This window comes from Pleurodeles waltl, chromosome 6 (assembly GCF_031143425.1).
Source record: "Pleurodeles waltl isolate 20211129_DDA chromosome 6, aPleWal1.hap1.20221129, whole genome shotgun sequence".
Lineage (NCBI taxonomy): Eukaryota > Metazoa > Chordata > Amphibia > Caudata > Salamandridae > Pleurodeles > Pleurodeles waltl.
Window position 1 is genome coordinate 1,429,710,073 of NC_090445.1, and position 27,133 is coordinate 1,429,737,205.

General features: G+C 45.7%; 1 protein-coding gene across 4 annotated transcripts in view; it reads right to left on the bottom strand.

The window, feature by feature from the left end:
* Positions 1-27,133, bottom strand: part of DLG5 (discs large MAGUK scaffold protein 5) — a 1,179,851-nt gene that overhangs the window by 784,147 nt on the left and 368,571 nt on the right. For all 4 annotated transcript variants that reach the window (XM_069240807.1, XM_069240806.1, XM_069240808.1 and 1 more), the window contains one exon: positions 16,131-16,234. In XM_069240807.1, coding sequence (XP_069096908.1) covers positions 16,131-16,234 — 104 coding nt within the window. The remainder of the gene's footprint in view (positions 1-16,130; positions 16,235-27,133) is intronic.

Genomic DNA, 27,133 nt, shown 5'->3' on the forward strand with positions numbered 1-27,133 from the left:
AACATCTGATAATTGGTTGTGTATCCCTGGAATGTATTGTGCTACCAGGTGAATTTGGTTGTGGATTGCCCATTTCTAACTTTTCTGGGCTAGAAGGGAGAGTTGGGACGAATGTGTCCCTCCTTGTTTGTTTAGGTAATACATGGTTGTCATGTTGCCTGTTTTGATAAGGACATTCTTCTGTGTGAGAAGAGGCTGAAAAGCATTCAGTGCTAGGAAGGCAGCAAACAACTCTAAGTGATTTATGTGTAGCAGTTTGTGTTTAGCATCCCATTAGCCTTGAATGATTGTTGAGGTGAGCTCCCCAACCAATCATTGATGCATCTGATGTAATTATGGTCTGAGGCACAGGGTCTTGAAATGGCCGCCCTTTGTTTAGATTTGTGAAATTCCACCACTGAAGGGACATGCATGGTCGGCAGTCTATCAACACTAGATCTTGAAGTTGACTGTGTGCCTGTGACCATTGTTGTGCAAGGCATTGTTGTAAAGGCTGCATGTTTAGTCTTGCGTGTGGAACAATGCCCTCATCCCTAAAATCTTCATGACAAATCTGACAGTGTACTGTTGATTTGTCTCTATCTGTGTGATTATGTTTTGGAATGCTTGTATTCTTTGCATATTTAGACACGCTAACGCTTTTTGAGTATTTAGTATTGCACCCAGATACTGCTGTATTTGTGCAGGTTGTAGATGCGACTTTTGGTAATTCATTGAGAAACCTAGCATGTGCAGGGTTTGTATTACGTAATGCGTATGGTTTTGACACTGCGTATGACTGTTTGATTTTATTAGCCAATCGTCTAGATATGGAAAGACATGTATAAGCTGTCTTCTTAGGGAGGCTGCGACTACCGATAGGAACTTTGTGAATGCCCTTGGAGTTTTCCGAAGGGTAAGACTTTGAACTGATAGTGCTTTCCTTGAATGACAAACCGGAGATATTTTTGGTGCGCAGGATGGATGGGTATATGAAAATATGCATCTTTGAGGTCTAATGTTGCCATGACATCGTGTTTTTGGAGTAGTGGGTTAACATCTTGAAGAGCTACCATGTGAAAATGTTCTGACAGGATGTAAAGACTGAGGGTCCTGAGATCTAATATTGGTCTTAGGGTGCCATCTTTTGGGGGAATTAGGAAGTATAGTGAATAAATGCCTGTCCCTAGTTGAGCTTGTGGCACGGGTTCTATTGCTTGTTTGAGTGATAGAGATTTGACTTCTTCCTGTAACAGGGTGATGTGTTCTGTTGATAGTTTGAGTGACTTTGGTGGAATGACTGGGGGAGTTTGTATCATTCTAGGCAATAACCATTGTGGATATTTGATGGTACCCAATTGTCTGTGGTAATGTTTTGCCAATTTGTGTGGAACTGTTGGTCTTCCCCCCACAGGAGAGGTGTGGAGTGGAAGGGGAGGAAGCAAGTCACTGCTTAGGGTGCTGTGGAATTTGCTTAGAGGTTTGAAATTTCCCTCTATTTCTGGGATACTGCCCCCTATATGTGCCCCTAAAACCACCTTGTTGGTATTGTGGTTGGTAGGATGGTTGCGCCTGCGATGTGGATGCCTCTATTTGCTTTCTAAATCCACCTCTAAACTGAGTTTTCTGAAAGGATCCCCTGTATGGTGTGGAGTATCGTGCACCCACTGCTTTTGCGGTATCAGAATCTTTGCGCAGTTTCTCAATGGCTGTATCAACTTCTGGGCCAAAAAGTAGTTTTTTTATTTAACGGCATATTCAACACCGCTTGCTGTATTTCAGGTTTAAAGCCCGAGGACCTGAGCCATGGATGCCTCCGTATTGTCACAGCAGTGTTGACACTTCTCGCAGTGGTGTCAATGGAAGATGTAAACCCGATCGATACAATACCATTGAAAATAAGGCGTTTTCTAAGTTTTCTGAATCAAACTTTGGGAGCGAAAGGAAACATGTCCGAACCCGATGGCAGAAAGAAAACAATCTAACATGGAGTCGATGCCTATGCACAATGAAACCAAAGAGGAGTCACTACTCGACCCTGTGACTTGAAAACACTTCTTCAAAGAAAAACAACTTGTAACACTCCGACCTCAACACAAGATGGCAGAAGTATAATGCACAGCATGTGTATCTGCAGCTACACATGCTACTGATCATAAATATATATATATATATATATATATATATATATATATATATATATATATATACACACACACACACACATATGGAAAATGTCACTTACCCAGTGTACATCTGTTCGTGGCATTAGTCGCTGCAGATTCACATGCTGTGCACATCCCGCCATCTGGTGTTGGGCTCGGAGTGTTACAAGTTGTTTTTCTTCAAAGAAGTCTTTTTTCGAGTCACGAGACCGAGGGACTCCTCCCATTTCGACTCCATTGCGCATGGGCGTCGACTCCATCTCAGATTGTTTTCCCCGCAGAGGGTGAGGTAGGAGTTGTGTATGCTAGTAATAGTGCCCATGCAATGGAGTGAATACGTATGTACATAATGAAGTTTAAAGTAATATATTTACAAATTTACAAATGTTCAAGATCAACTTCTAAACGGCTACAGGCTCCCGGGGAGGCGGGTGGGTGCATGTGAATCTGCAGCGACTAATGCCACGAACAGATGTACACTGGGTAAGTGACATTTTCCGTTCGATGGCATGTGTAGCTGCAGATACACATGCTGTGCATAGACTAGTAAGCAGTTATCTCCCCAAAAGCGGTGGTTCAGCCTGTAGGAGTTGAAGTTGTTTGAAATAATGTTCGTAGTACAGCTTGACCTACTGTGGCTTGTTGTGCCGTTAACACATCTACACAGTAGTGTTTGGTAAATGTATGAGGCGTAGACCATGTTGCTGCCTTACATATTTCGTTCATTGGAATATTTCCTAGAAAGGCCATGGTAGCACCTTTTTTTCTGGTTGAGTGTGCCTTTGGTGTAATAGGCAGCTCTCTCTTTGCTTTAAGATAGCAGGTTTGAATACACTTAACTATCCATCTAGCAATGCCTTGTTTAGAAATTGGATTCCCTGTATGAGGTTTTTGGAAAGCAATAAATAGTTGTATTGTTTTTCGAATTAGTTTTGTTCTGTCAATGTAGTACATTAGTGCTCTTTTGATGTCTAATGTATGCAGTGCTCTTTCAGCTACAGAATCTGGCTGTGGGAAGAACACTGGTAATTCTACCGTTTGATTCAAGTGGAACGGTGAGATCACTTTTGGTAAAAATTTTGGATTTGTCCGTAGAACTACTTTATGCTTGTGTATTTGAATAAATGGTTTTTGTATGGTAAATGCTTGAATTTCACTCACTCTTCTTAGAGATGTGATGGCAATCAAAAATGCAACTTTCCATGTTAAGTATTGCATTTCACAAGAGTGCATGGGCTCAAAAGGTGGACCCATGAGTCGTGTTAAGACAATGTTGAGGTTCCATGAAGGAACTGGTGGTGTTCGTGGTGGTATAATTCTCTTTAGGCCTTCCATAAATGCTTTTATGACTGGTATCCTAAATAATGAAGTTGAGTGCGTAATTTGCAGGTAGGCTGAAATTGCGGTCAGATGTATCTTTATTGAAGAGAAAGCTAGCTTTGACTTTTGCAATTGTAGTAAGTATCCTACTATATCTTTGGCAGATGCGTGTAAGGGTTGAATTTGATTATTATGGCAGTAATAAACAAACTTTTCCACTTATTTGCATAGCAGTGCCTAGTGGTAGGTTTCCTAGCTTGTCTTATGACCTCCATACATTCTTGTGTGAGGTCTAAGTGTCCGAATTCTAGGATTTCAGGAGCCAAATTGCTAGATTCAGCGATGCTGGATTTGGATGTCTGGTCTGTTGTTTGTGTTTTGTTAACAGATCTGGTCTGTTTGGTAGTTTGACATGAGGTACTACTGAGAGGTCTAGTAGTGTTGTGTACCAAGGTTGTCTTGCCCATGTTGGTGCTATTAGTATGAGTTTGAGTTTGTTTTGACTCAATTTGTTTACTAGATATGGAAGGAGTGGGAGAGGGGGAAAAGCGTAAGCAAATATCCCTGACCAGCTCATCCATAACGCATTGCCCTGAGACTGATCTTGTGGGTACCTGGATGCGAAGTTTTGGCATTTTGAGTTTTCTTTTGTTGCAAATAGATCTATTTGTGGTGTTCCCCACATTTGGAAGTAAGTGTTTAGTATTTGGGGGTGAATCTCCCATTCGTGGATCTGTTGGTGATCCCGAGAGAGATTGTCAGCTAACTGGTTCTGAATCCCTGGAATAAATTGTGCTATTAAGCGAATGTGGTTGTGAATCGCCCAATGCCATATTTTCTGTGTTAGGAGACACAACTGTGTCGAGTGTGTGCCTCCCTGTTTGTTTAGGTAATACATTGTTGTCATGTTGTCTGTTTTGACAAGAATGTGATTGTGTCTTATTATGGGTTGAAATGCTTTGAGCGCTAGAAATACCGCTAACAGTTCTAAGTGATTTATGTGAAACTGTTTTTGCTGTATGTCCCATTGTCCTTGGATGCTGTGTTGATTGAGGTGTGCTCCCCACCCTATCATGGAAGCATCTGTTGTTATTACGTATTGTGGCACTGGGTCTTGGAAAGGCCGCCCTTGGTTTAAATTTATACTGTTCCACCATTGAAGCGAGATGTATGTTTGGCGGTCTATCAACACCAGATCTAGAAGCTGACCCTGTGCTTGTGACCATTGTGATGCTAGGCACTGTTGTAAGGGCCGCATGTGCAACCTTGCGTTTGGGACAATGGCTATGCATGAAGACATCATGCCTAGTAGTTTCATCACCAGTTTGACTTGTATCTTTTGATTTGGATACATGGTCTGTATCACATTGTGAAATGTGTGAACCCTTTGCGGACTTGGAGTGGCAATCCCTTTTGCTGTGTTGATTGTTGCTCCTAAGTATTGCTGTGTTTGACACGGCAGAAGGTGTGACTTTGTGTAATTGATTGAGAAACCTAGTTTGTGGAGGATCTCTATGACATATTTTGTGTGTTGTGAACACCGTCTTAGCGTGTTGGTTATGATTAACCAATCGTCTAGGTACGGGAACACATGTATTTGCTGCCTTCTGATATGTGCAGCTACTACTGCTAGGCATTTTGTAAAAACTCTTGGTGCAGTTGTTATTCCAAATGGCAACACTTTGAATTGGTAATGTATCCCTTGGAATACAAGCCTTAGGTACTTTCTGTGTGAAGGATGTATTGGTATATGGAAATATGCATCCTTTAGGTCTAGTGTTGTCATGAGCAGTGGGATTACGTCTTGTAATGTAACCATGTGAAAGTGATCTGATTTGATGTAGATATTTAATGTTCTGAGATCTAGTATAGGTCTCAGACTCTTGTCTTTTTTGGGTATCAGAAAGTACAGGGAGTAAACTCCTGTGTTTATTTGTTGTTTTGGTACTAACTCTATTGCTTCTTTTTGTAGCAATGCCTGAACTTCTAGTCCTAGAAGATCTATATGTTGTTTTGACATATTGTGTGTTTTCGGTGGGATGTTTGGAGGGAATTTGAGAAATTCTATGCAATAACCATGCTGGATAATTGCTAAGACCCAAGTGTCTGTTGTTATTTCCTCCCAATGTTTGTAAAACTTGGTTAGTCTCCCCCCACAGGTGTTATGTGTTGGGGATTTGTGACATTGAAGTCACTGCTTGTTTGGAGGAGTTTTGGGACTTTGGAACTTTCCTCTATTCCTTTGAAATTGTCCCCCTCTATATTGTCCCCGAAAACCTCCCCGCTGATACTGGCTCTGATAAGTGGGCTTTGTTTGTGAGGTTGTGGCTTCTGTGGTTTGCCCTCAAAACCCCCCTCGAAATTGTGTCTTTCGAAATGTGCCTCTGCTCTGTGGGGAGTAGAGTGCGCCCATGGCTTTGGCCGTGTCAGTGTCTTTTTTTAAGTTTTTCAATCGCAGTGTCCACCTCCGGCCCAAACAACTGCTGTCCGTTGAATGGCATATTCAGCACAGCTTGCTGTATCTCTGGTTTAAATCCTGATGTACACATGTCTCCTTATTGTTACAGCTGTGTTGACAGTTCTAGCAGCTGTGTCTGCAGCATCCATTGCTGACCGCATCTGATTATTGGAGATACCCTGTCCTCCTTCTACTACTTGCTGCGCTCTTTTTTGGAACTCCTTGGGTAAATGTTCAGTAAGGTGTTGCATCTCATCCCAATGGGCCCTATCATATCTGGCTAGCAAAGCTTGCGAATTTGCAATACGCCACTGGTTTGCTGCCTGTGCCGCCACCCTTTTGCCTGCAGTATCGAATTTTCGACTTTCTTTATCTGGAGGTGGTGCATCTCCTGAAGTATGAGAGTTGGCTCTTTTGCGCGCTTCTCCCACTACAACAGAGCCTGGTGTTAGCTGTTGTGTAATGTACACTGGGTCTGTTGGTGGCGGTTTATATTTTTTATCTACTCTTGGAGTAATGGCTCTCCCTTTAACAGGCTCCTCAAACACTTGTTTGGAGTGTTTTAGCATTCCGGGTAGCATAGGAAGACTCTGATATTGGCTGTGTGTGGACGACAGTGTATTAAAAAGAAAGTCGTCTTCAATGGGCTCTGAATGAAGGCTGACATTATGAAATGCAGCTGCTCTTGACACCACCTGTGCGTAGCCTATACTATCCTCTGGTGGCGATGGTTTAGCTGGATAGCATTCTGGACTATTATCTGACACTGGTGCATCATAAAGGTCCCATGCGTCAGGGTCATCTTGACTCATTCCTGTATGAGTTGGGGATTGCATCATTGGTGGAGTGGCTACCGGTGATGGTTGCGGAGAGTGATGTGGGGATGGTGGCGGTGTTACTTGTTTAGCCACCTTTGCGTGTGGCTGTTTTTCTTTGTCTTGGTAGGCAAGCTTGCATTTCATTTTGACTGGAGGAAGAGTGCTGATCTTTCCTGTATCTTTTTGAACAAAGAGCCGTCTTTGTGTGTGATCTGGCTCTATTGCCTGTAATTCCTGTCCAAATCTAGGTGTCTTCATTTGTGTGGACAGTCCTTGTTCCTCAGTGTAGGAACTTGTTTTCGGTTCCGAGGCCGGATATTTCAGTACCGAAACCTTTTCGGCTGCTTTTTTCGGCTCCGACGAAACCTTTTTTACTTTCGGCGTCGTGCTCTTTCGGTGCCGACCCGTTTCGGTGCCGCTGTCTCGGTGCAGAATCTTCTCTGAGCCACTATCTCGGGCCCGAGATTGCTGTGTGCCGGTATCTCGACCGGAGTCGGATAACTTCGACACCAGCTCGCCCTTTTTCGGTGCCGATGAACGGTCACCTACTTTTCGGGTTAAGCCATGGCCTGTTGGCGGTGGCATCCCCTGGGCTTTAGCGCTTTTCTCGTGAGTTCTTGGTTTCGACGTCTTACTCACGGTTTTCGGCGTTTCTTCGGGATCGATCTCCTCAGAGTCCGACTCCTGGGTGGAGAATGTTTCTTCCTCCTCCTCGAAACGCTCTTGTCCTGTGGGCGCCGACGCCATTTGCAGTCTTCTTGCTCTTCGGTCCCTGAGTGTCTTCCTGGACCGAAACACTCGACAGGCCTCACAAGTATCCTCCTTGTGTTCTGGTGACAAACACAAGTTACAGACCAGATGTTGATCTGTATATGGATACTTGTTATGGCATTTTGGACAGAAGCGGAATGGGGTCCGTTCCATCAGCCTTGAAGAGACACGTGGCCGGGCCGACCAAGCCCCGACGGGGATGGAAGAAAACCCCGAAGGGCCACCGGAGCTCTTCTTAATTCGGTGTCGATCTGTTGTAACTAACGCGATACCGAACGCAAACAATACCGACGATTTTTCCGACATTCTAACTAACTTTCCGACCCGAAACACGGAGCGAAAAGGAACACGTCCGAACCCGATGGCGGAAAAAAAACAATCTAAGATGGAGTCGACGCCCATGCGCAATGGAGTCGAAATAGGAGGAGTCCCTCGGTCTCGTGACTCGAAAAAAGACTTCTTCGAAGAAAAACAACTTGTAACACTCCGAGCCCAACACCAGATGGCGGGATGTGCACAGCATGTGTATCTGCAGCTACACATGCCATCGAACACATATATATATATATCTTATTTTTTTAAATCAACCCCTGATGTAATGACTCTTGCCATAACAGGTTCTTTGAAGATCTCTGTGGCATGTCTAAACATACCTGGCAGCATGAGTAGGAATTGACTCTCTATATGAGTGTTGGTTAAAGTTTCAAAGAGGAAATCCTCTTTGATAAGGTCAGTGTGCATATGTACATTATGGTATGCTGCTGCCCTTGCAATAACCTGGTTGTATGCTGTTGCATGTTCAGGGGTGAAGGCCTAGCTCGAAATAGATCAGGGTCATTAGGGAGTATGGGATCTGGATCATATAAATCCCATGAATCTACATCTTGTGGAACATTACCCAAGTAATCTCCATGAGGTTATGATGACCCTTGTGGAGAGATATGTGGCTGTATGAAAGATGTAGGCTATTGTGGTGGTGGAGTAGGAGGAAGTACAGGAGAGTGAGGAGGTGAAGACTGAGGTTGATCTGGAGCCTTGTCTTTGTCCTTGGAGACTTTTTTTTTTTTTTTTTTAGCAGTGTCCAATGTTTCTTAAAAGGTACATCTCTTTCTAATTGGAACAAGGGAACAAGCACTTATTTTCCCCGTTCCCTTTTGTATATGAATCTTGAGCTGACAAGCATCCATGACTTCCAAAATGGGCTCCACTGTTGAAGTTCCTTCAGCTGAAATTGTGGAGTCTTTGGTAAGCATAATTTTCGGTTCCAAAATGTACAGCATTGAAGACTTTTTTCGAAACTGTGTCGGCCGAAGGCAGTGGTGGACTGATGACCCGCTTGGAAGTCTTTTTCAACATCTTTTGTGAGAAGATAGGGTTTGTGTAATCGCATACTGCGCTGCTGGACTCAACTGGCTCTCAATGTCAGAATCTTCATCTGACTTGGAGTCTCGGATCGAGAGGGCGGCCTGATGTCCAGTTTCATCTTGTGCGTGTTCCTCTCCAAAGATGTCGGGAGTGTCGTCAGGGGTCTCCAACACCATCTCCAACTGAAGCGCGATTTGGTCCTAGAAAGTCCTCTTAGATTGAGAAGATCTACAGGTGTTGCAGGTCTCTTATTGATATTCCGGGGACAAGCACAAGTTACGCATTAAGTGCTGATCTGTGTGCGGGAACTTAGAGTGGCATAAAGGACAGAACCTAAACAGAGCTTGTTCCATTAGCACAGCATTTTTCGACAGCTCTAGACAAAGTAGGCCCAAGAAGGGCATGGACGCCCCCTAAGGGAATTGAACTGACCACAAAAATAAGATCGGTTAAAGTGTGGAAATACAGAATCAAAATACTATACTGTTGTCAAAAGAAAGATGGAAAGGAAAGCTCGAAAGAGACAAAACTGGGATCTAGCGGAGTGACAGGAAACAAGTCCAAACCCGACAGCAGAGAGAAAACAATCTAACAAAGGACTCGATGCCCATGGGTACTATCACCGAGAAGAGGAGTCACTCAATCCCATGACTCGAAAAGATCCTTTGAAGAAAAATAGCCCAACTGAGCCCAACACTAGATGGTGGCTCATGCAAAGCATGTGTATCTACAGCCACACATGCCATCAAACATTTGGTTTTGACCCCCTGCTATAGACAATGGATCTCCCTGTTGCATCGGGCCCACCATGGTGGTGGTCTGGGTGAATGGAGTTCTCTGGACAGCTTTCCACATAGTGTGAGGCACAGAACAGGGTGACCCATGTCCACTCTGTTGTTCGCCTCCACTATCAAACCCTTGGCCACCAAGGATTTAAAGACTCAGCACACGGATGGGCAGGAGAAAAAAAGTACCAATATGCTGCCAATATTTTGATCTCCATCACTGAACCTGAGACCAACATCCTTAGGGCCCTATACACCTTTAAATCTGATGGGGGGGGGGTCAATCGGGCTCCCATATTAACTGGATCAAGTCTGTGCTATGTCATTCCTACAGTTCACTGGACCCCGCCAGTCTTCCTCAGAAGCTCCAGGCGGTGACCAAAGGATTTCAATACCTGGATATCTAGGTGGCACCCAACTGGGAACAATGTCTCTCCAGAAACTTAGGAAGAGTAGTTCAGACTTTTCAGGAGGAAGTGGAGAAGTGGAGTGCACTGGCCCTCCCATTGATGGGTAGGGCAGCGATAGTTAAAATGATTATGCTTCCAAAATTATTACACGCCTGGCAAAAAATCTACTACTTGATCCCTGAGGCTACATTTGTTAAACTTGAGGGTGATTTGTGCACCCTGTTGTGGTGTGGTGGCACCCCAGAATAGCCCTCTCCAATCTTCAATGTAACCCCTATAATGGGGGTTGCCCTTCCTAGCATTAGACCCTTCTAATGGCAAGGCCATATGGTGGTTTTAAATTAATGGGCATTCACTCCATAGGATCACACTTCTTACAGATTGGAAGGTGCACAATTTGTTGGCCATTAAAACCAATACTTTCTGTATGGGAGGAAGGGCATGCAACAACTGCTGCCAGCAACACAGGTGGTGCTGGAGGCCTAGAGGAGAGTCATCAGCCACATTGGGCTGGGCAGGATGGGTGACACGAGTGATTCCCACTTTGGGAAGGTGCATGATTGAGGGTGATGGGGAAACTTCAAGTATTCAGAGTCTGGGATTTGTTGGATATTTCCCACATAGGGGATCTCTTGGAGGGGCGCTTTGATGCCATGTGCGTGTCTCTGGCAGGATTACTCCATGCATTATAATCAATTCCTAAAGTATGTCTAGCTGTGATACAACTGGCAGCCAAAGGGCTTGGGGACGCTGGATCTACCTGAATTCTCCTTACTGGAGGATATGCTGCAGCTGGAGGAGCTACCATTCAAGTCTATTTTTCTCACATATAAGAACTTAATAATTATATGCCAGATAAACTGGTCAAATGGAGAGAAAGATGGTGCCTAGAGGTGGGAGATCCTGAGGATGTATACTGGGAGGAGGCCCTGATGCACCCGAGAGGTGTCAATAAAATCCCACCTGCGCCTGATAAACCTCAAAATCCTCTATTAAGTTTATTAATATAGAGACCGCCTGCACCATATGTGGCGGTCGTCCTCCCCAGACTGTCTCTGATGTGGGGAAGATAGGGGCATTTTTATTCATACTCTCTGGAGTTGTCCAGCCATGCAGGTGTACTGGTTGCAGGCGGTAAGTGAACTTGGTAGTGTTGTGGGCGAGACCATCCTTCCTGATCCCAAATACGTCCTGCTGGGTGTGCTGGCAGAAGTAGATGTCCCCAGGGCACGATTCTTTTTCCGTAATCTGGAGTTGCTTGTGGCTAAGCGGGGTGTTGTTAGTTATTGGGGATGACATCTGAAGTCCCGACCCTGCAAGAATGGCAGAGAGGGATGGACCTTTACATGGCAATCGAGAGGGTCACATGTAAGAGTAGGGGGTGCTTGGGCAAATTTCAAAAGGTTGGGGCTAGGAGGTTGAGGGGTAGAATGGTTGAGACACTACCCCATACATTTCTCATCAGAGGCTGCGACTCCCTTGAAATGACTCATGTATATAGTTTATGCAGAGGTGTCGTTCTATCCATTATTGTAGTTCATCCTATCTATTAATATGTCATATTGCGGCCAATTTTATTTGGGTATATTCATGCCTCCTTTACTGCTTAGTACTTATTTTTGGGTGTGTTTTGCACCTTCCTGTACTGTTTGATGGTATCACGTATGAATCAAAGAAAACCAAATAAAGATATTTAAAAAAAAGCCCAAGAAGGTTTGGATCTGTTGTGATGGGATTCCTCTGCGTTTAGTAAGCACCATAGGCTGTGCACTAGGGACACAGCTGTCTGACTGTGTGCTAAGCACTATTGTCTGCTGCTCTCAATTAGTCAGTTGTCGAGGTATGGAAAGTCATGAATGCCCCTCTGCAATGCAACCACCACCAGCAAGCACTTCATGAACACCATTGGAACCATGGTGACACTGAGTTGGAAGACTTTAAATTGGTATGGTTGCCTAACTGTTATAGACAGAGTGGATGGGGCAGTGCTTTAAGTGTAAAGATTAAGGCCCTCATTATGACCCTGGTGGTCGGCAATAATATGGTGGAAAGTACTGCCAACAGGCTAGCAGTACTTTCCACCATATTATAACATTGGCGGTTTGGCTTAAGTCAAACCGCCAATGTACCACACCGACTGCCACAGCTGTAACGGCTGCCGGGCTGGAGATATCAATCTCCAGGCCAGTGGCAGCCACTGTACCCCCCCAGGATAATGACCTCGCCTACCACAATGGTTTCTGTGGTTCCCTTACCACCACGAAAACCAAGGCGGTAGGCACTATCAGTGACAGGGAATCCCTTCCCTGTCACTGACAGAGGTCTTCCCCACCCCCATCCCTACACCCCTCCCCAGATTCTCCCCCACCCCTTTCCTCTCCAAACTCCCCCTACATTCACGCCCCCTTCACACATGCACACACGCATACACACACCCATTCCCACATTCATCCACGCATGCATACATCCATTCACACACACCCGCACACACTTTCATACATACACGCAGACACGCATTCACAGAACACAACATACACGCACTCACACCTCCATACACGCACAAACATTCACACACACACACACACACACCACACCCCCCCTCCCTTGTCGGAGGACCCACTTACCTGTGTTTAGGGGGTCCTCCAGCAGGAGAAGGGACTGGGTGCTGCTGCCACCAGCAAACCACTACTAGGCCGTATTATGGATCATAATAAGGCTGGTGGCGGTCTACTGGTGTGGCGCTGCCGGTAGCACCAGCGCCACCTTACTGCCATCAGCCGGCATGGCCGCAGCCAGATTTCCGCAATCCTTCTGGCAGAAATCAGGCTGTGGTCATAATACAGCGGACGGCTGGTAGCCGCGGCGACGTTCTTTTGGCGGCCGTTGCCAACGGCGGTAGGCAGTTTTTACCGCCAATTACATAATGAGGGCCTAAGTGCCGGAGCACCTTATAAGGAGCTCATTGCTGCTGTCCACGCTGCCAATACCAATAAAAACACACTAACCATCACACTCCTGCAAGTCTGACAATTCTGACTTTTCCAGGCTCCCAAAACTTCAACAGTGACTTTAATTTAGACAAATAGCATTGCAGACTGTCATAAATGTTGGTGTTGACAATTAAGTGCCTGTGCCGAGCCCTGAAACCAGCGGCTCAAATTAAGTACTGTGATGGGGATATAGAGAAGGCATCCTTGAAGTCTAGTACTGTGATGCAAACTCCTCGGCAGGAGTTACCAAATGAAAGTGTTCCCACACTACGTATTGCTTTTAGCAGCCTCAGTCCTGGGATGGGCTAAAGGGAACTCTCCATCTTTGGAATAATAAAGTCCAGCAAGTACATGCCTGTGTCTCACTTGTGTTGATGCAAAGGCTGTATTGTTCCCTTCTGGAGCAGCACTTGAACCTCTTCCTTGAGGAGAGTGGGATGGTTGTGGCTGAAAGTGTGACAGCAGGGTAGCATGTTTTAGGGTGGAATTCTAAGCAGTAACCCTGCTGCACTTCTGCTAAAACCATTGGTCTAAAGTGACTGCCTCCTAGCAGGGATCGAAATCTTTTAGTCTTACCACTGTAAGGTGTTTTGTTTTCGGAAGAGCATGTGCAAGCCAGTGCTTGGAGTCAGAGGCACCCTTGCCAAACCTGACTGAACTAGTCTTTTCCCACATCTCCTCCACTCGGGACCCAAAGATGTTCCTCATCAAATGAGATGCTGAGGAAGTGCTTTGGCTTGAACCCCAAGATGTGGAGCCATGGACGACAGCACAACAAGATACTGTGTTAATACTACAGGAACCGCAGCATCTTGTGCACAATGGGTATTCACGGTGGGGATTATCTCCTTGGCCACCTTAGTGTCAGAAACATCTGAGAGTAAACCAGATAAAGCACCTAAAATGGCAGGAACACAAACAAACATACAATAGTAAAGGCTATTAAGTCAAACCTTTGGGACCTATTTCCTTTGCCAATGATATTAGCAATACGTTACTGTATATACATTGCATATTTTATGTGGTAAAAACTGAGTTGATGACTGTGTACATTTTGTGACCTTAGTGCAATTCTGTATTGCAACTGTAATCTATTTTACTAAGTATTGGCAAATCCAAGAGGTCTTGACTCTGAAAGTGTGAGTTATTGTGTTTTTCAAGGCTTAAATAGTACATGTGAGCTCAGTCCCATTTAGATGCCCGTGTGAGTCCTAGGAGGGAGTTCATAATAGAGCTCAAAATACATGCACTGTGCTTAAACAAAGAGAAAAAAGTAGTGACTCAAAAATGAGCAGTGGACGGAAACAAGTAATATGTCCATACTCCAGGGGAGGGTCAAATGCAAAAAAAAAAAAAAGAGGATGGAAAGCCCACACAAGCTAATGAATAAGCAGCAGCAAATGAGAGTGACAGTGTAGCCAACCAATAGTAAGCAATGGGAAGATTAAGCCCACTGTAAGCTAACAATATTTTTTGTGTGATAGATAGCCCAAGCGCTGTTTGCCAGACAAGGCCTAAAAACTAGCAATCTAATCTTTCCTGAGCATTCTGATTTCCACCTAGAAAGCATCTCAAGTGTCTCACTGCTCAGGGCTACATCCACAAACACAGTAGTGGGTTGCTGAAAAGAGATTGCTTTTACTTAACATGAAAATATCTTAAGGACTCAATAATGCACGCAACCTAGTAAAAGGCTTTAGTGGTTAGCCTGAAAAAATGCACACTCCATTTTTGGCTGCAATATCAAAAAATGAAATAACTGACTCAAAGACATGATAGAAGGCTGCCTTAGACACTCAATGTTGATAATAGTGTGGCTCATTACTTTATCTCTTGTGAAGCAAAATAAAACCCCACAAATTCTAAAGGTATTCTTCAGTCCACCAGCACAGTGCTCATTTTCAAGAATATTTTATCGGCTTTCATAAAATATTTCCCATCAAACACAGGGACAATCACCATTCAGGTGGCGGCAGACTACATGAATAGAACATGCTTCATTTCTCCGATATAATCTTGAATTACGCAAGTGTTAAACAAACAAGGCTTTCAAGGGTGTTTTGTATCTACACAGAGTTCCAAGAAAGTGGTTCCAGCGTGTTTCAACATATCTCTATATTTTGACGGGACATTTGTCAATTATGAAAAAAGTCAATATCAACTGGTATCAACACAATGAGGGTCAAACTGAAAGACTAAACCAAATCCTTGCGCAGGGGCTCAGATCCCAGCTGTTGCAACCATGGTGCTCTTTCATTCTTCTCCGGTGCCTTTGGTGGTTCACAGAGAACCGAGATTTGAGTTGGATTCTATCATGGACTCTAGAAATTCAGACAATCCACTGTGGTACCTTGAAGATTAGGAGCGCTCTTTCATCCTAGTTTCCCACTCAAGCTCTTGAGGAAAGATTTGTGGTGAACAATTGCAAAAGACCAGCTCTTTATTGTCCAGGCTCAGATCATGGACAGCTGATATGTTATGAGTTCCCACTTTTTGCAGGGTCCTCATTGTGCCAGATTACAAGGTCCATGATGTTCCCCTTTTGTCTTGATATTTTCTATGGGACACGTATTTTCTTAAACGAGTAACGTAATGTACTTCACAGACTCTGCGTTATCTGTACAGCACAGACATGCAAACTGTACATGTTGTGTCATTAATTTGTGTCACTGGAATTATTTAATGAGATCTCTTAATAGAAGCAGCTTCAAGACAATTCAGAGAGCATTGTGTGATCTATGAACTGAAGGAAAAACTATATTAAAATGTCAATTTGACTGGTCGCATTAAATTTAAGTAGCAAATCAAGTGTCACTTCAAGTTAGGATATAAAGTGACAAACAATGAAACAAATGGTATATCACGGGATATTTATTGCAAGGCATAGTGAACGTCAAACAGAGATAGGCATTTGCGGATGGTTCATAGTTGCATGACAAACACACCAGGTTCAAATTTCCTTTAGCCTTTTAACTCGATTTAAACACGCACAATGTATGCAAGATATATCAATGACAAATGTATTTTTCTGCAGCTATGGCTATAAATCGGCAGAATTTTAATACTTACAGCAATAATTCTATCTCCCACTGTGAGGGAACCCTCTTTAGCAGCTGGGCTTCCAGGCATGACAGCAGCCACCAATACACCAGTCTCCAAGCTGATGCCACTATCTATGCCAGTAGGAGGAATAAAACAAGTGTACAAATAAACATGTTAAGATTGAAAATGGTAGAAAACAACCTTCTCAAACTATCAAACAAAGAGAAGTGTAATATGAATGAACATGAATGCATTTATATTGTGCTGTCACATTTCAGATATACTCTTCTCAATGTCCAGTGCTAATAAATTCCCCAGCCTAAAGGTGGACTCTACTCTTAACTTTCCTAAACTGTGATAACATATCTAACTCTCCCTTAAATACCATCAACATGGACAATATCTTCCTGTGTTGTTAGCTAAATCGTCATGACTTTTTGTACATACCTTGCTCCAGCCTCCAATACCTCTGTCAATAGCAATATATTTTCCCAAATTCAATCAAAAAGCATTATTGTTCTGCTAGGAGCATAATTAACCTGACCCCACCCTTTGTTATCTGATGCACCTCCCCTCATGTTTTGTTGGTGCTCAAAATTCATACAGGATGATGAAACTAAAAAACAAATACATTACGTATGCTTGGTAAAATGTTCCAGTGGATATCTAACCGAAAATTCTTCACCTCTGAATTCCTCCAAGGGCCTGACTGGATCTGGAAAAGCTTCAATAGTTCCAATGTGCCAGTAGGCGGAATCATACACATACATTGCATCTACGCACCAGACAAGGCAAGATGAAGCTACATACATACACTTCCCATGAACACGGATGCCTGCTTTCTTCTTCTTTTCCACAATCACAGACACAGAAATGTGATTAACAACCTGCATGTGAAAACTGGCAGTGAGCAAATCTAATCTGGAACCTTATTAACTCCTGGAAGTCCAATCCAAAGGGGAAGCAGGCTGTCTGTGACGAATCACCCGTAGGTAGAATATCCACCACAAAAAGCATTGAAGGTAAGTAACTTATTCTTCTGAAAGATATTTCTATCTACAGATTTCTCATCTTTTTAGCAAGCATGAAAGTAGTCTCATATCCCAAAACGGTAGGCTTGTGGAGTGACCCTACAGAATGAAAATGAAAAATGGCAGTCCCAGGCGAAAGTATGGATGGAAACCCATGTAGTTGCTTGGCAGATATTCAAGACAGGAGCATCCCGAGCTAGGGCTATGGTTGCAGCCTTCTCTCTGGCTGAATGAATCTGAGGATCACTGGACAATCCTTTTTGGCCACACCTTAACAGAGCTAAATGGAAAGGCAACCCAGTGGGACAATTTTATTTTCTGAATCACTTTTCCCTTCTTCGCACCAGCAAATCAAACAACTGATCACCAATGTAGTGCTCTTTAGTCCTATTAATATAGAAAGTAAAGGGACAATGCTGGCACAGTGGCTGTAATCTCTACTCCTCCTTTGATGGAGACGAGGTAGAAATTAATATAAGGTGCATAATAGATTGCCCCACATGCCTCATGAAAGAGACTACTTTCAAAAGAAATCAAGCATACATGCTAAGAACTAGCTTGTCTGGTAAGAATCACATATGGAGGGTAAACCGACTAAGCCTGCTAATACATCACGCAGAAGTGAGCACAATCACATTAATAGAATTTAGGGCTGGCTTGACAACGCAGCTGTCACTTGACAAGGTGATCAACCTAAATCAAAGATTACAGTAGTACTACAGAGTGGAACGTTGTCCGCCCCCACAAGTTGGTAGCCAGGAGTACATGTTTGATTGTGTGCATACGTTGTGTGCTTCTATAGAAAAAAGTACTTCCCCTCAAACAAGCTGCAATTATTTAAATTATCCAGATGCCTGAGTTAGCAGAAGTATGACTACCTGAACTTTAGGGCGCTAACAAATGGAAATGTAATGCTGACAAAGTGTCTTACATAACTAGATAATTTAAGGATTTGTTTTTTCTCTGCAAACAGCACCAATGGGAGAAGGCAGTTATGAAGAATGTACTGCATAAATGTTAGACTTCAGAACAGTTTTGCGTTTGAAGGTACTATGGGATGTCCATGACTACATTAATCTTTAGGTCTAGCTTGACAGTGCAGCTGTCACCTGACCCGACGTGAGTAAAAAAAAAAAAAAAAAAAAAAAAAGGGTTTTAGAATACTATGGCGAGCGGGGCTCCTTTTCTGCCCCAAGGACATGTTGGTTCCCTGAGCACAGAATTTGACTGGTCCGAAGTTATGTGCTTCAACTAAAAAGACTGTTTGTATTACACTTTTTGGCTTGCAACAAAGCTTATACTAGAAATAGCAGGACTGAGTTTGTTACGGGAGCAAGTCAATGACCATGCCTATGGGCCTGATCTGTTTATTATGAAATGACCTAGGAAAGGCACTAGGTCAGACATGTTTGTTGTGAAAAGCACATGTTAAAGTCAATATGCAATTGTGTAAATTGTTATTACTCTGTATAAAAAGCGTGAAGAGAGGTCTTATGTTGCATGGAATTTCACAGATAACCATCGTAGACAAAGGTTTTGGTGTTGGTTACCCTGTGCATCAAAACAGATATAGTAGGTTTGCTCTCAGAGAATCCTTGTTAGGTCCTCTGAAGAGGAAATGTATTTTGTTTATCCAACTGCTTTGGTATATACCTTTCTAGTTTGAACACAGTGTGTCTGATGGTTGCCTTGTGGAAACATTTACACCCACAGCAACAGACCTAAGTTGGTTATGGTGATAAGCAACAGGTCTGACTGGTGCAGTTGGAAACATGTCCAATGGCATAGGTCTGGTTTGCTTATTATGAAACATAATGACAAAGGCATTAGACTAACCTTTATTGTAAAAATCATTTGTCAAAGCCAGAGGGCCTTTAACAGTTGAATGTCATACTGTCGCATGCTATAGACTGGTATTTAGCACATGTACCTTTGCTGTCTTCCCCCCATAGGTGAGGTGTGAGTTGGGAAGGGATGGATTAAGTCACTGCTTTGACTGTGTGAGGCTTGTTTTGTTGACTAATATTTTCCCCTGCCTCTGGGGTACTGGCCTCTGTAAGTGCTTTTGAAACCACCTCTTTGATATTGAGGTTGGTAGGCCGACTTTGTTTGTGAGGTGGATGCCTCAAGTGTTTGGGGGTTCCAAATCCATCTCTGTATTGGGGCTTACGAAAGGATCCCCTGTATTGGGTTGTATACAAAGCACCCATGGCTTTAGCTGTGTCCGAATCTTTTTGCATTTTTTCAATAGCCGTGTCTACCTCGAGGCCAAAAAGCTGTTTTTGGTTAAACGGCATATTGAGGACCGCCTGTTGTATTTCAGGCTTAAATAATGAAGACCTAAGCCATGCATGTCTTCTTATGGTGACAGCAGTGTTGATTGTTCTAGCTGCTGTGTCTGCAGAGTCTAGGGCTGACCTGATCTGATTGATTGTGATAGCTTGCCCTTCCTCAACTATTTGTTGCGCCCTTTTCTGTTGTTCTTTGGGGAGATGTTGTATTATATCTTTCATCTCATCCCAGTGGGCTCTATCATATCTAGCCAACAATGCCTGGGAGTTGGCTATCCTCCACTGGTTGGCTGCCTGAGATGCCACCCTTTTGCCCACAGCATCAAACTTTCTTCTCTCCTTGTCTGGTGGGAGTGCATCCCTGATGACTGCGAGTTTGCTCTTTTCCTGGCTGCGCTTACCACTACAGAGTCCGGAGGCAATTGTTGTGTGATAAAGGCAGGATCAGAGTAAGGTGGCGTATATTTTTTCACTAACCTAGGAGTGATTATTCCAGCTTTCACTGGCTCCTGGAATATTTTGTCTGCATGCTTTATCATGCCCGCGAGCATGGGAAGCGACTGAAGGTGGTACGTGTAGAGGAGTGTGTTAAAAAGGAAGTCATCCTGTAACGGTTCAGTGTGCATGGCGACACTGTGATAGGATGCCGCCCTAGCTATGACCTGAGTGTATCCTGACCTATCCTCTGGTGGTGATGGCCTAGAGGGATAGCAGCCTGGGTTGTTTTCTGTAATGGGATCTGGATCATAAAGATCCCATGGATCCACATTGTCGTACCATGAATCACATGAATGTACAGGAGATTGCACAGGTGTGGGACTAGTGGGGGAGAGATAAGCAAATGAGGAGAGCGAGGAGGAGACTGAGGAGGAGAAAATTGAGGAGGTGGAGTTTTCTCTTTGGTTTTTGGCACTTTAGCTGGTGGCTGAGCAGGGTCCAATACGTCTTGAAAGGCTAATTTCCTCTTAGGCTCTAGAGGAGGTGCTGTTATAATTCTGCCAGTGTCTTCGTGGATGTGAATCCTGGCTTGCCTTTCATCTACTGCCTCCATTTGTGAGTGTTCCGCAGTTATTTTATGGCTTTCTTTGAGTGCTTGTGAAAGTCCATGTTCCTCCGTTTAAATTGGCCTTTTCGGCTCCGAAGCAGTTTTTTCTCGGTATCAAAAGGCTTGGTGATGGCCTTGGCTCCGAAAACGATTTTCGAGGTTTAGACTCGAAGGATCGATGCTTGGTGGACTCTGAGACAGAGCTTCGGCTCGAATCCGAAGGTTTGGGTGGCGTGGCCTTTTTCGGTGGCAAAGTTGTTGGTTGGTCACCAAAGGTCTTTTTAGGGGTCGAGCCATGGCCTTCCGGCAGTGGCGTTCCCAAGGCCTTATGTTTGGGCTTGGCTGGGACAGGGGCAGACGTACTCACATGCTATCCTGCGGTGACTGTTCTGTAATCCTCAGACTCCTGCTCTGAGTCGGATCCTCAAATGGAGACAGCTGTATGCATGATCTCCTCCTCCTCCTCCTCGACGTCGAGACGTTCAGTGCTTTTGACTGCCATCTCGAGTCTCCGTGCTCTTCTGTCTCGGATCGTTTTCTTCGAACGGAAGTATCTGCAGGCCTCGCAATTTTCTTTCCGATGGTCTGGGGAAAGACAGATTACAGACGAGATGTTGTTCCTTGTAGAGAAATTTTGCGTGGCACCGAGCGGAATGGTGTCCGGTCCATGAGGCTTCCACGCGGTCGGCCTGACCAGGCCCGAGTTGGGCGCCGGCGCCACAAAGGGCGAGTAAAGATGTTTGACCCGACGGTACCGAAGTGTCGATGGAAGATGGTACGCGATCGAAACAATACAGACGAGAATTAGAGAGTTTTAAGACTTTTCTGACTCGAACTATCGGAGCGAAAAGAAACACGTCCAAACCTGATGGCGGAAAGAAAACAATTTAACATGGAGTCGATGCCCATGCGCAATGGAGCCGAAGAGGAGGAGTCACTTGATCGTGTAACTCGAAAACACTTCTTCGAAGAAAAACAACTTGTAACACTCCGAGCCCAGCACTAGATGGCAGACTATGCATAGCATGTGTGTAGGAAGTTGGCTCTGTATGTACTAATTCAAAGTAAGAAATAGCATGCACAGAGTCCAAGGGTTCCCCCTAGAGGTAAGATAGTGGCAAAAAGAGATAATTCTAATGCTCTATTTTGTGGTAGTGTGGTCGAACAGTAGGCTTATCAGAGGGTAGTGTTAAGCATTTGTTGTACACACACAGGCAATAAATGAAGAACACACACTCAAAGACAATTCCAGGCCAATAGGTTTTTATATAGAAAAATATATTTTCTTAGTTTATTTTATGGATCAAATCTGTTTATTGTTATTTTCAATTATAAACATCACATATGCAACGCATCAGAATAATACAATTGCTTTGATATACAGCATGCTCCATGCGCTATGATAGAAAACCTAAATATAACTTAAATTTGTTTCCCCACGGCTGGCATGTCATACAACAATCAATCGATCCCAGGCCTCGTTCCAATGTAGTCTTGGCCCCACGTATTTAACTCTACTGCACGTTCGCTCCCCTTCGCTCAATTCAACTCCAGAACCCTCAAATAGGCCGGACATGTCAATTCTGTGAACTCCGCAGACAGTATTTGTAAGAATGGTTGCCAAAGTTCCTTAAAGTCACCACTACGCTGCTGTGAAGCAAAGTAAGCTTTTCCATAGCGAGGATAAACCACAGCTTATGGAGCCATGATGTTACTGTCGGGATCTTGTCAGTCCCCCACACGGTTAATAGCAGCTGTAGTGCCGCATTTAAAGCCAAGGCAATCTGCCGTCCTATCAATGATCTCAGGGGGAAAGTGAGCGGGCTAGGCAGGCCGAGCAAAGTGTACGCAGGAAATCTGGGGATCTGAGTATCAAACGCTGCGTCAATAATGTCTATTATATTCTTCTAGTACCAATGAAGCTTAGGACAATGCCATAGTAGGTGAACAAGCGATCCTCCACCCCCGCACCCCCTCCAACAAAGGCTGGACTTAGTGGGATCCCAAGCATGAATTCTTGCTGGGGTGTAGTACAAATAGGAGGCCACTTTATAGGCTGTCTCTGTACCTGCCGCATTGTAAGCCGTGTGATGTGTCCTGTAAAAGATGCTCTCCCACTCCTCATCAGAGAGCTCCCTCTCCAGTTCCCTCTCCCACCTCAGCTGACCTTTAGTCTTAGGCGAGCGGGCCTCCCCCCGCAAGAGAGCGTAAAGCTCCGAAATCACCCGCTTATCGTCCTTTTTTACCAGAATCAATTTTTCAAACGGTGTTAACGGCCTATCTATTAATGCTCTATTGGCTGGTATCAGGGCCCAGTGTCGTATTTGATAATACATCATCCTGTCAGCCTCGACCAAGCCATACGTCTCCCTAATCTGGTCAAAAGGGATCACCCCCTGCTCATCAAAAAGTTATCCTACCCTTTTACAGCCCCCTTCATACCAACGACGCAGTGCCTCCAATTGCAGGCCCGGACCAAAATCGGGGTTCGCACTTAGGGGGGTCATTGGGGACAGGAATGCCGTCAAGCCCATTCTGCTGGCCACCCCGTCCCACACCTTCATCGACACTTCAGTGACCGGGGATATTTACAACCCCGCGCTCTGTGACAACGCCTAAGCTAGGGCTCCTTCCATATATGGAAGCCCGCCACCGCCTGATCCATGAAGCACCAATGTTTCTCGGAAGACGGGCGACTCCATTCTAATAGGAAACGCAATTGTGCTGCCTGAAAGTATCTTAGAAGACAGGGGACCTCCAATCCTCCCTCCTGCTTAGGGCGATCCAACACCCGACGTGGTAGCCGCGTCGCCTTTAACTCCCAAATAAATCTTAGAACAGCTGTTTGAAGGGTTGCTATCGTTCGTGGCGGGGGTGCCACCGGAAGTGCTTCAAACACATACAGTACGTGTGGTAGGATGGTCATCTTCACTGCCGCCACCCTACCCAACCAAGACAGTTTAAGTCTCCCCCAGGTCTCTAAATCCCGCTGCACCTCCCGAATCAGTTTCGTGTAATTCAACGTCGCCGTACGAGCGACAGTGGACCCTAACTCAACCCCCAAGTACGGGAGCTTTGAAGAAGACCATATAAAGTGGAATTGGGCCTTCAGATCTCTTTCATGCTCAGCACTGATAAACCTGCTCATGGCCTGCGACTTTAGCATATTCATCCGGAATCCCGAGACCCATCCAAATTCCTCTAGTATACCCATTAGTACAGGCAGTGAGGTCGCGGGTTCCGCCAAAGTAAGAATCACGTCATCTGTGTACAATGAAATGATGTGCTCATCTCCCCCAAACTTCGTGCCCGTGATCCGAGGGTTATCCCGAAGCCGCTGCGCTATGGGCTCCATATAGAGCGCGAACAAGTGGGGCGAAAGCGGGCACCCCTGCCGAGTCCCTCTTTGAATTGAGAATGGCAACGAAAGCGTCCCATTAACCCGGACCGCCGCCCGAGGCGCCGGATAGATACAGTGGATCCATGCCATAAAACCCGGGCCCAGCCCAAAGCGCTCTAGCACCCTGAACAGATATGGCCAATAAACCCTATCGAACGCCTTTTCGGCATCGATAGAAATGAAGAGCGCCTCCCTGCGTGAGCGATCAGTTTTATCCAATAGATGAAGCAGTCGCTTGGTATTATCACTACACTGCCTATGCGGTATTAAATCCCACTTGGTCGGGATCCACAAGGCCCGGCATGTAATAATTGAGACAGTGTGCCAGTATGCCCGTGAACAGTTTGGCATCAATATTCAAGAGGGAGATCGGCCTGTATGAAGCGCACTCCTCGGGATCCTTCCCCGGCTTCGGAATAACCACGATAGTGGTGTCCAACATAATAGACGTGAGAGCCCCTGTATGTCGAAAGGAATTAAAGAGTCGCACTAAAACGGGTACAAGTTCCACACAGAAGGCCTTATAAAAAAGTGCAGAGAAAGCATCGGGCCTGGTGACTTCCCGACCTGCAAGCACGCAATTGCCGATATGACCTCTTCCACCCTTATAGGCTGATCTAGCGACGTCACCTCCCTCTCGGTCAACGAAGTAATTGCTATACCCTCTAGAAAGGCCTCCGGAGTTGAATTACCGAGCTCCTCAGCCCCATATAGTTCCCGATAGAATTCCGCAAAGGCCTCCGCAATTTGGTCGCTCGTGCACGCTTCAGCTCCCGAGGGAGAGCGAACCATTTTTATCATTGACGCCACGCGCTGCGCTCTCAACCGATGTGCCAGTAGCTTCCCACATCTATTACTTCCTATATAGTACTTATGCTTCAGGCGAACTACTGCATACTCTGCCCTGTCCCAATCCAACCTCCTCAACTGCTTCCTTACTTTCTCAAGCTCTCGCCAAACTCTTGGTGCACTGGTGTGCTTATGTGAACGCTCCAATACCATCACTCGCTGTTAGAAATCCTCTCTGAGTATTCTCCTTGCTTTATTATCCCTAGCGGACACCTCACCCCTCAGTACAGCCTTCAGTGCCTCCCACAGCGTCACCAAGCAAGTAGTCCCGTCGTCATTAAGGCTAAGGTAATTTATTATTGCACTACGAATCGCCTCTACTGTTTCACCGTTCTGAAGCATTGAGTCCCTAAATCGCCACCCCGATGCACCCACGCGCTCCATGTTGATGTGAACCTCGACTGTAACCGGGGCGTGGTCAGACAGGGCTCGAGGCTCAATCACTGACTCCCTAACCCGGGAAAGAAACTCTTGCGAGGCCAAGGAAAGGTCAAGCCTAGCGTATGTCTTAGGCGCTGCCAAGTAAAAGGAATAGTCCCTTAATGTGGTGTGCACCCTCCTCCACACATCCTCCAGGCCACACTCACTCAGCCACAGACGACCAGCCACCGTCATTGACCCCGTCTGCCCATACTGGTGCCCTGAACGATCCAGATCACCATCCATCACCAGGTTAAAATCGCCCCCCACCAGGATGGCACCGTCAGAGGATTGCAGCAGCGGGGTCAAAGCCTGTTTTAGGAAGATTTATTGCTGGGAATTAGGCGCGTATAGAGAAGCAATAGTGAAGGAAACCCCACCCCCCCCCCCAGTCTCATTCTCATAGGTAGAAGCCTCCCTTGCACCTCATGCAGTTTTGTCACCACTTCCCCAGGGAATGAGCGCGCTAATAGTATCGCCACCCCTGCATGCTTTGATGGTGCCGAAGACCGGAACTGCCTGGGGAACCACTTAGAGTGCATACGATAAATATCTTTTGGGAAGAGGTGTGTCTCCTGCAGCAGGCATATGTGACTCCCCGATCTCTCTAAGGCGGACAGGATGGCTAGCCTCTTGGTAGGGTTATTGAGCCCATGGACATTCAAGCTTGTACATTTAATAATCATACCCTAAAATGGGGGCAGCATGCATGAAGAAAGGGAGCTTGCAAGAAGAACACCCCGTGCCAAATTCTACGCCACCTAAAACACCAAGGCCTGAGAAAATCTCCACAAAAAAGCCAACAACGCAGTGAAACCCAACAACATTCAACCAATACGCACAACAGGTGCACACAACAAAGAAGGTCCTCGGACATCCATCTTCACGAGGAAAAGTCTCCACAGGGCAGTAGGTCCATCCATGTTTAGTCAACCCGGTCCATTGCCCCCGCCGCCCGACCCTCTTCAACGGCCAACGTGCCGTTAACATCAAGGCCAACTGCAGTTCGGGACTCCGCCCCCCCTTCTCTAAGCTGAAGTTCCGCCGGCCACGCTGTTCAGAACGGATTTCCTCTCCGACCTCAGCTCCGAAGTCGTTGGGCGCTGCAGCTTCCTTTTTTTCTCCTTTCGCCGCCAGCGTCGCCGCCAGGGGTCTCATCGCTGGTGAGTCCTCAACCATGCCACCCGATGTCAGGTGGGCCCCTGTCAGCATTTCTCTCACTGAGCGCTCTCGCATGGATTTGGACGGGCAAAGCAATGGCCTCCCCTATCTTCGCCCGGAACTTCAGGCCTCTCCTCCATCCTGTAGAGGCCCGCTAGGGTGGGGAGAGCCGACCTCCAGCCCCGACAAGATCCTGTGTACAGGGGCGCCCTCCGCGCCCAAGGCGCCTGCAGGTCCTGGAGTCTAGGCCCCTACTGCGGTCCCGCTGCTCGCGGGGCCCAAAACGAACCTTCTAGGCCTTCGGTCTCTTCGGAGCCAGGCCCAATAAGCCGCCGGAGGAAGGCCCGCCTCGCGGTACAGGCCGCCGGCCAAGCCGCTCCGCGGCCCCAAATGCGTTTCGGGGCCGGCCGCTCTTCTCCCAATGGGAGCAGCGAAGCACGCCTCATAGCCTTCGCCGGGCGGCCAACAGCCCACGGCAGCGCCCGTAGCTTCAGGGGGGGCCTCAGGGTGTCCCCCCGCCGGGCCAGACAGCGTTGTTCCGGGCCAGGGCGGTGGAGCTTGGACAAGCACGTCCTAGCGAGCTGCACTCTTGGCCACACCCCCCTCTTAGTTTATTTTAAGAACCACAGGTTCAAGATTTACAAACAATATTTTAAATGAAAGGTATTTCACTAAGGTACCTTAGGAACGTTGAATCATCACAACAGCATGTACAGTTTTAGCAAAAATGGCAATAAGCTATTTTAAAATTGGACACAGTGCAAAATTCAACAGTTCCTGGGGGAGATAAGTTTTTGTTAGTTTTTCAGGTAAGTAAAGCAATTACAGGGTTC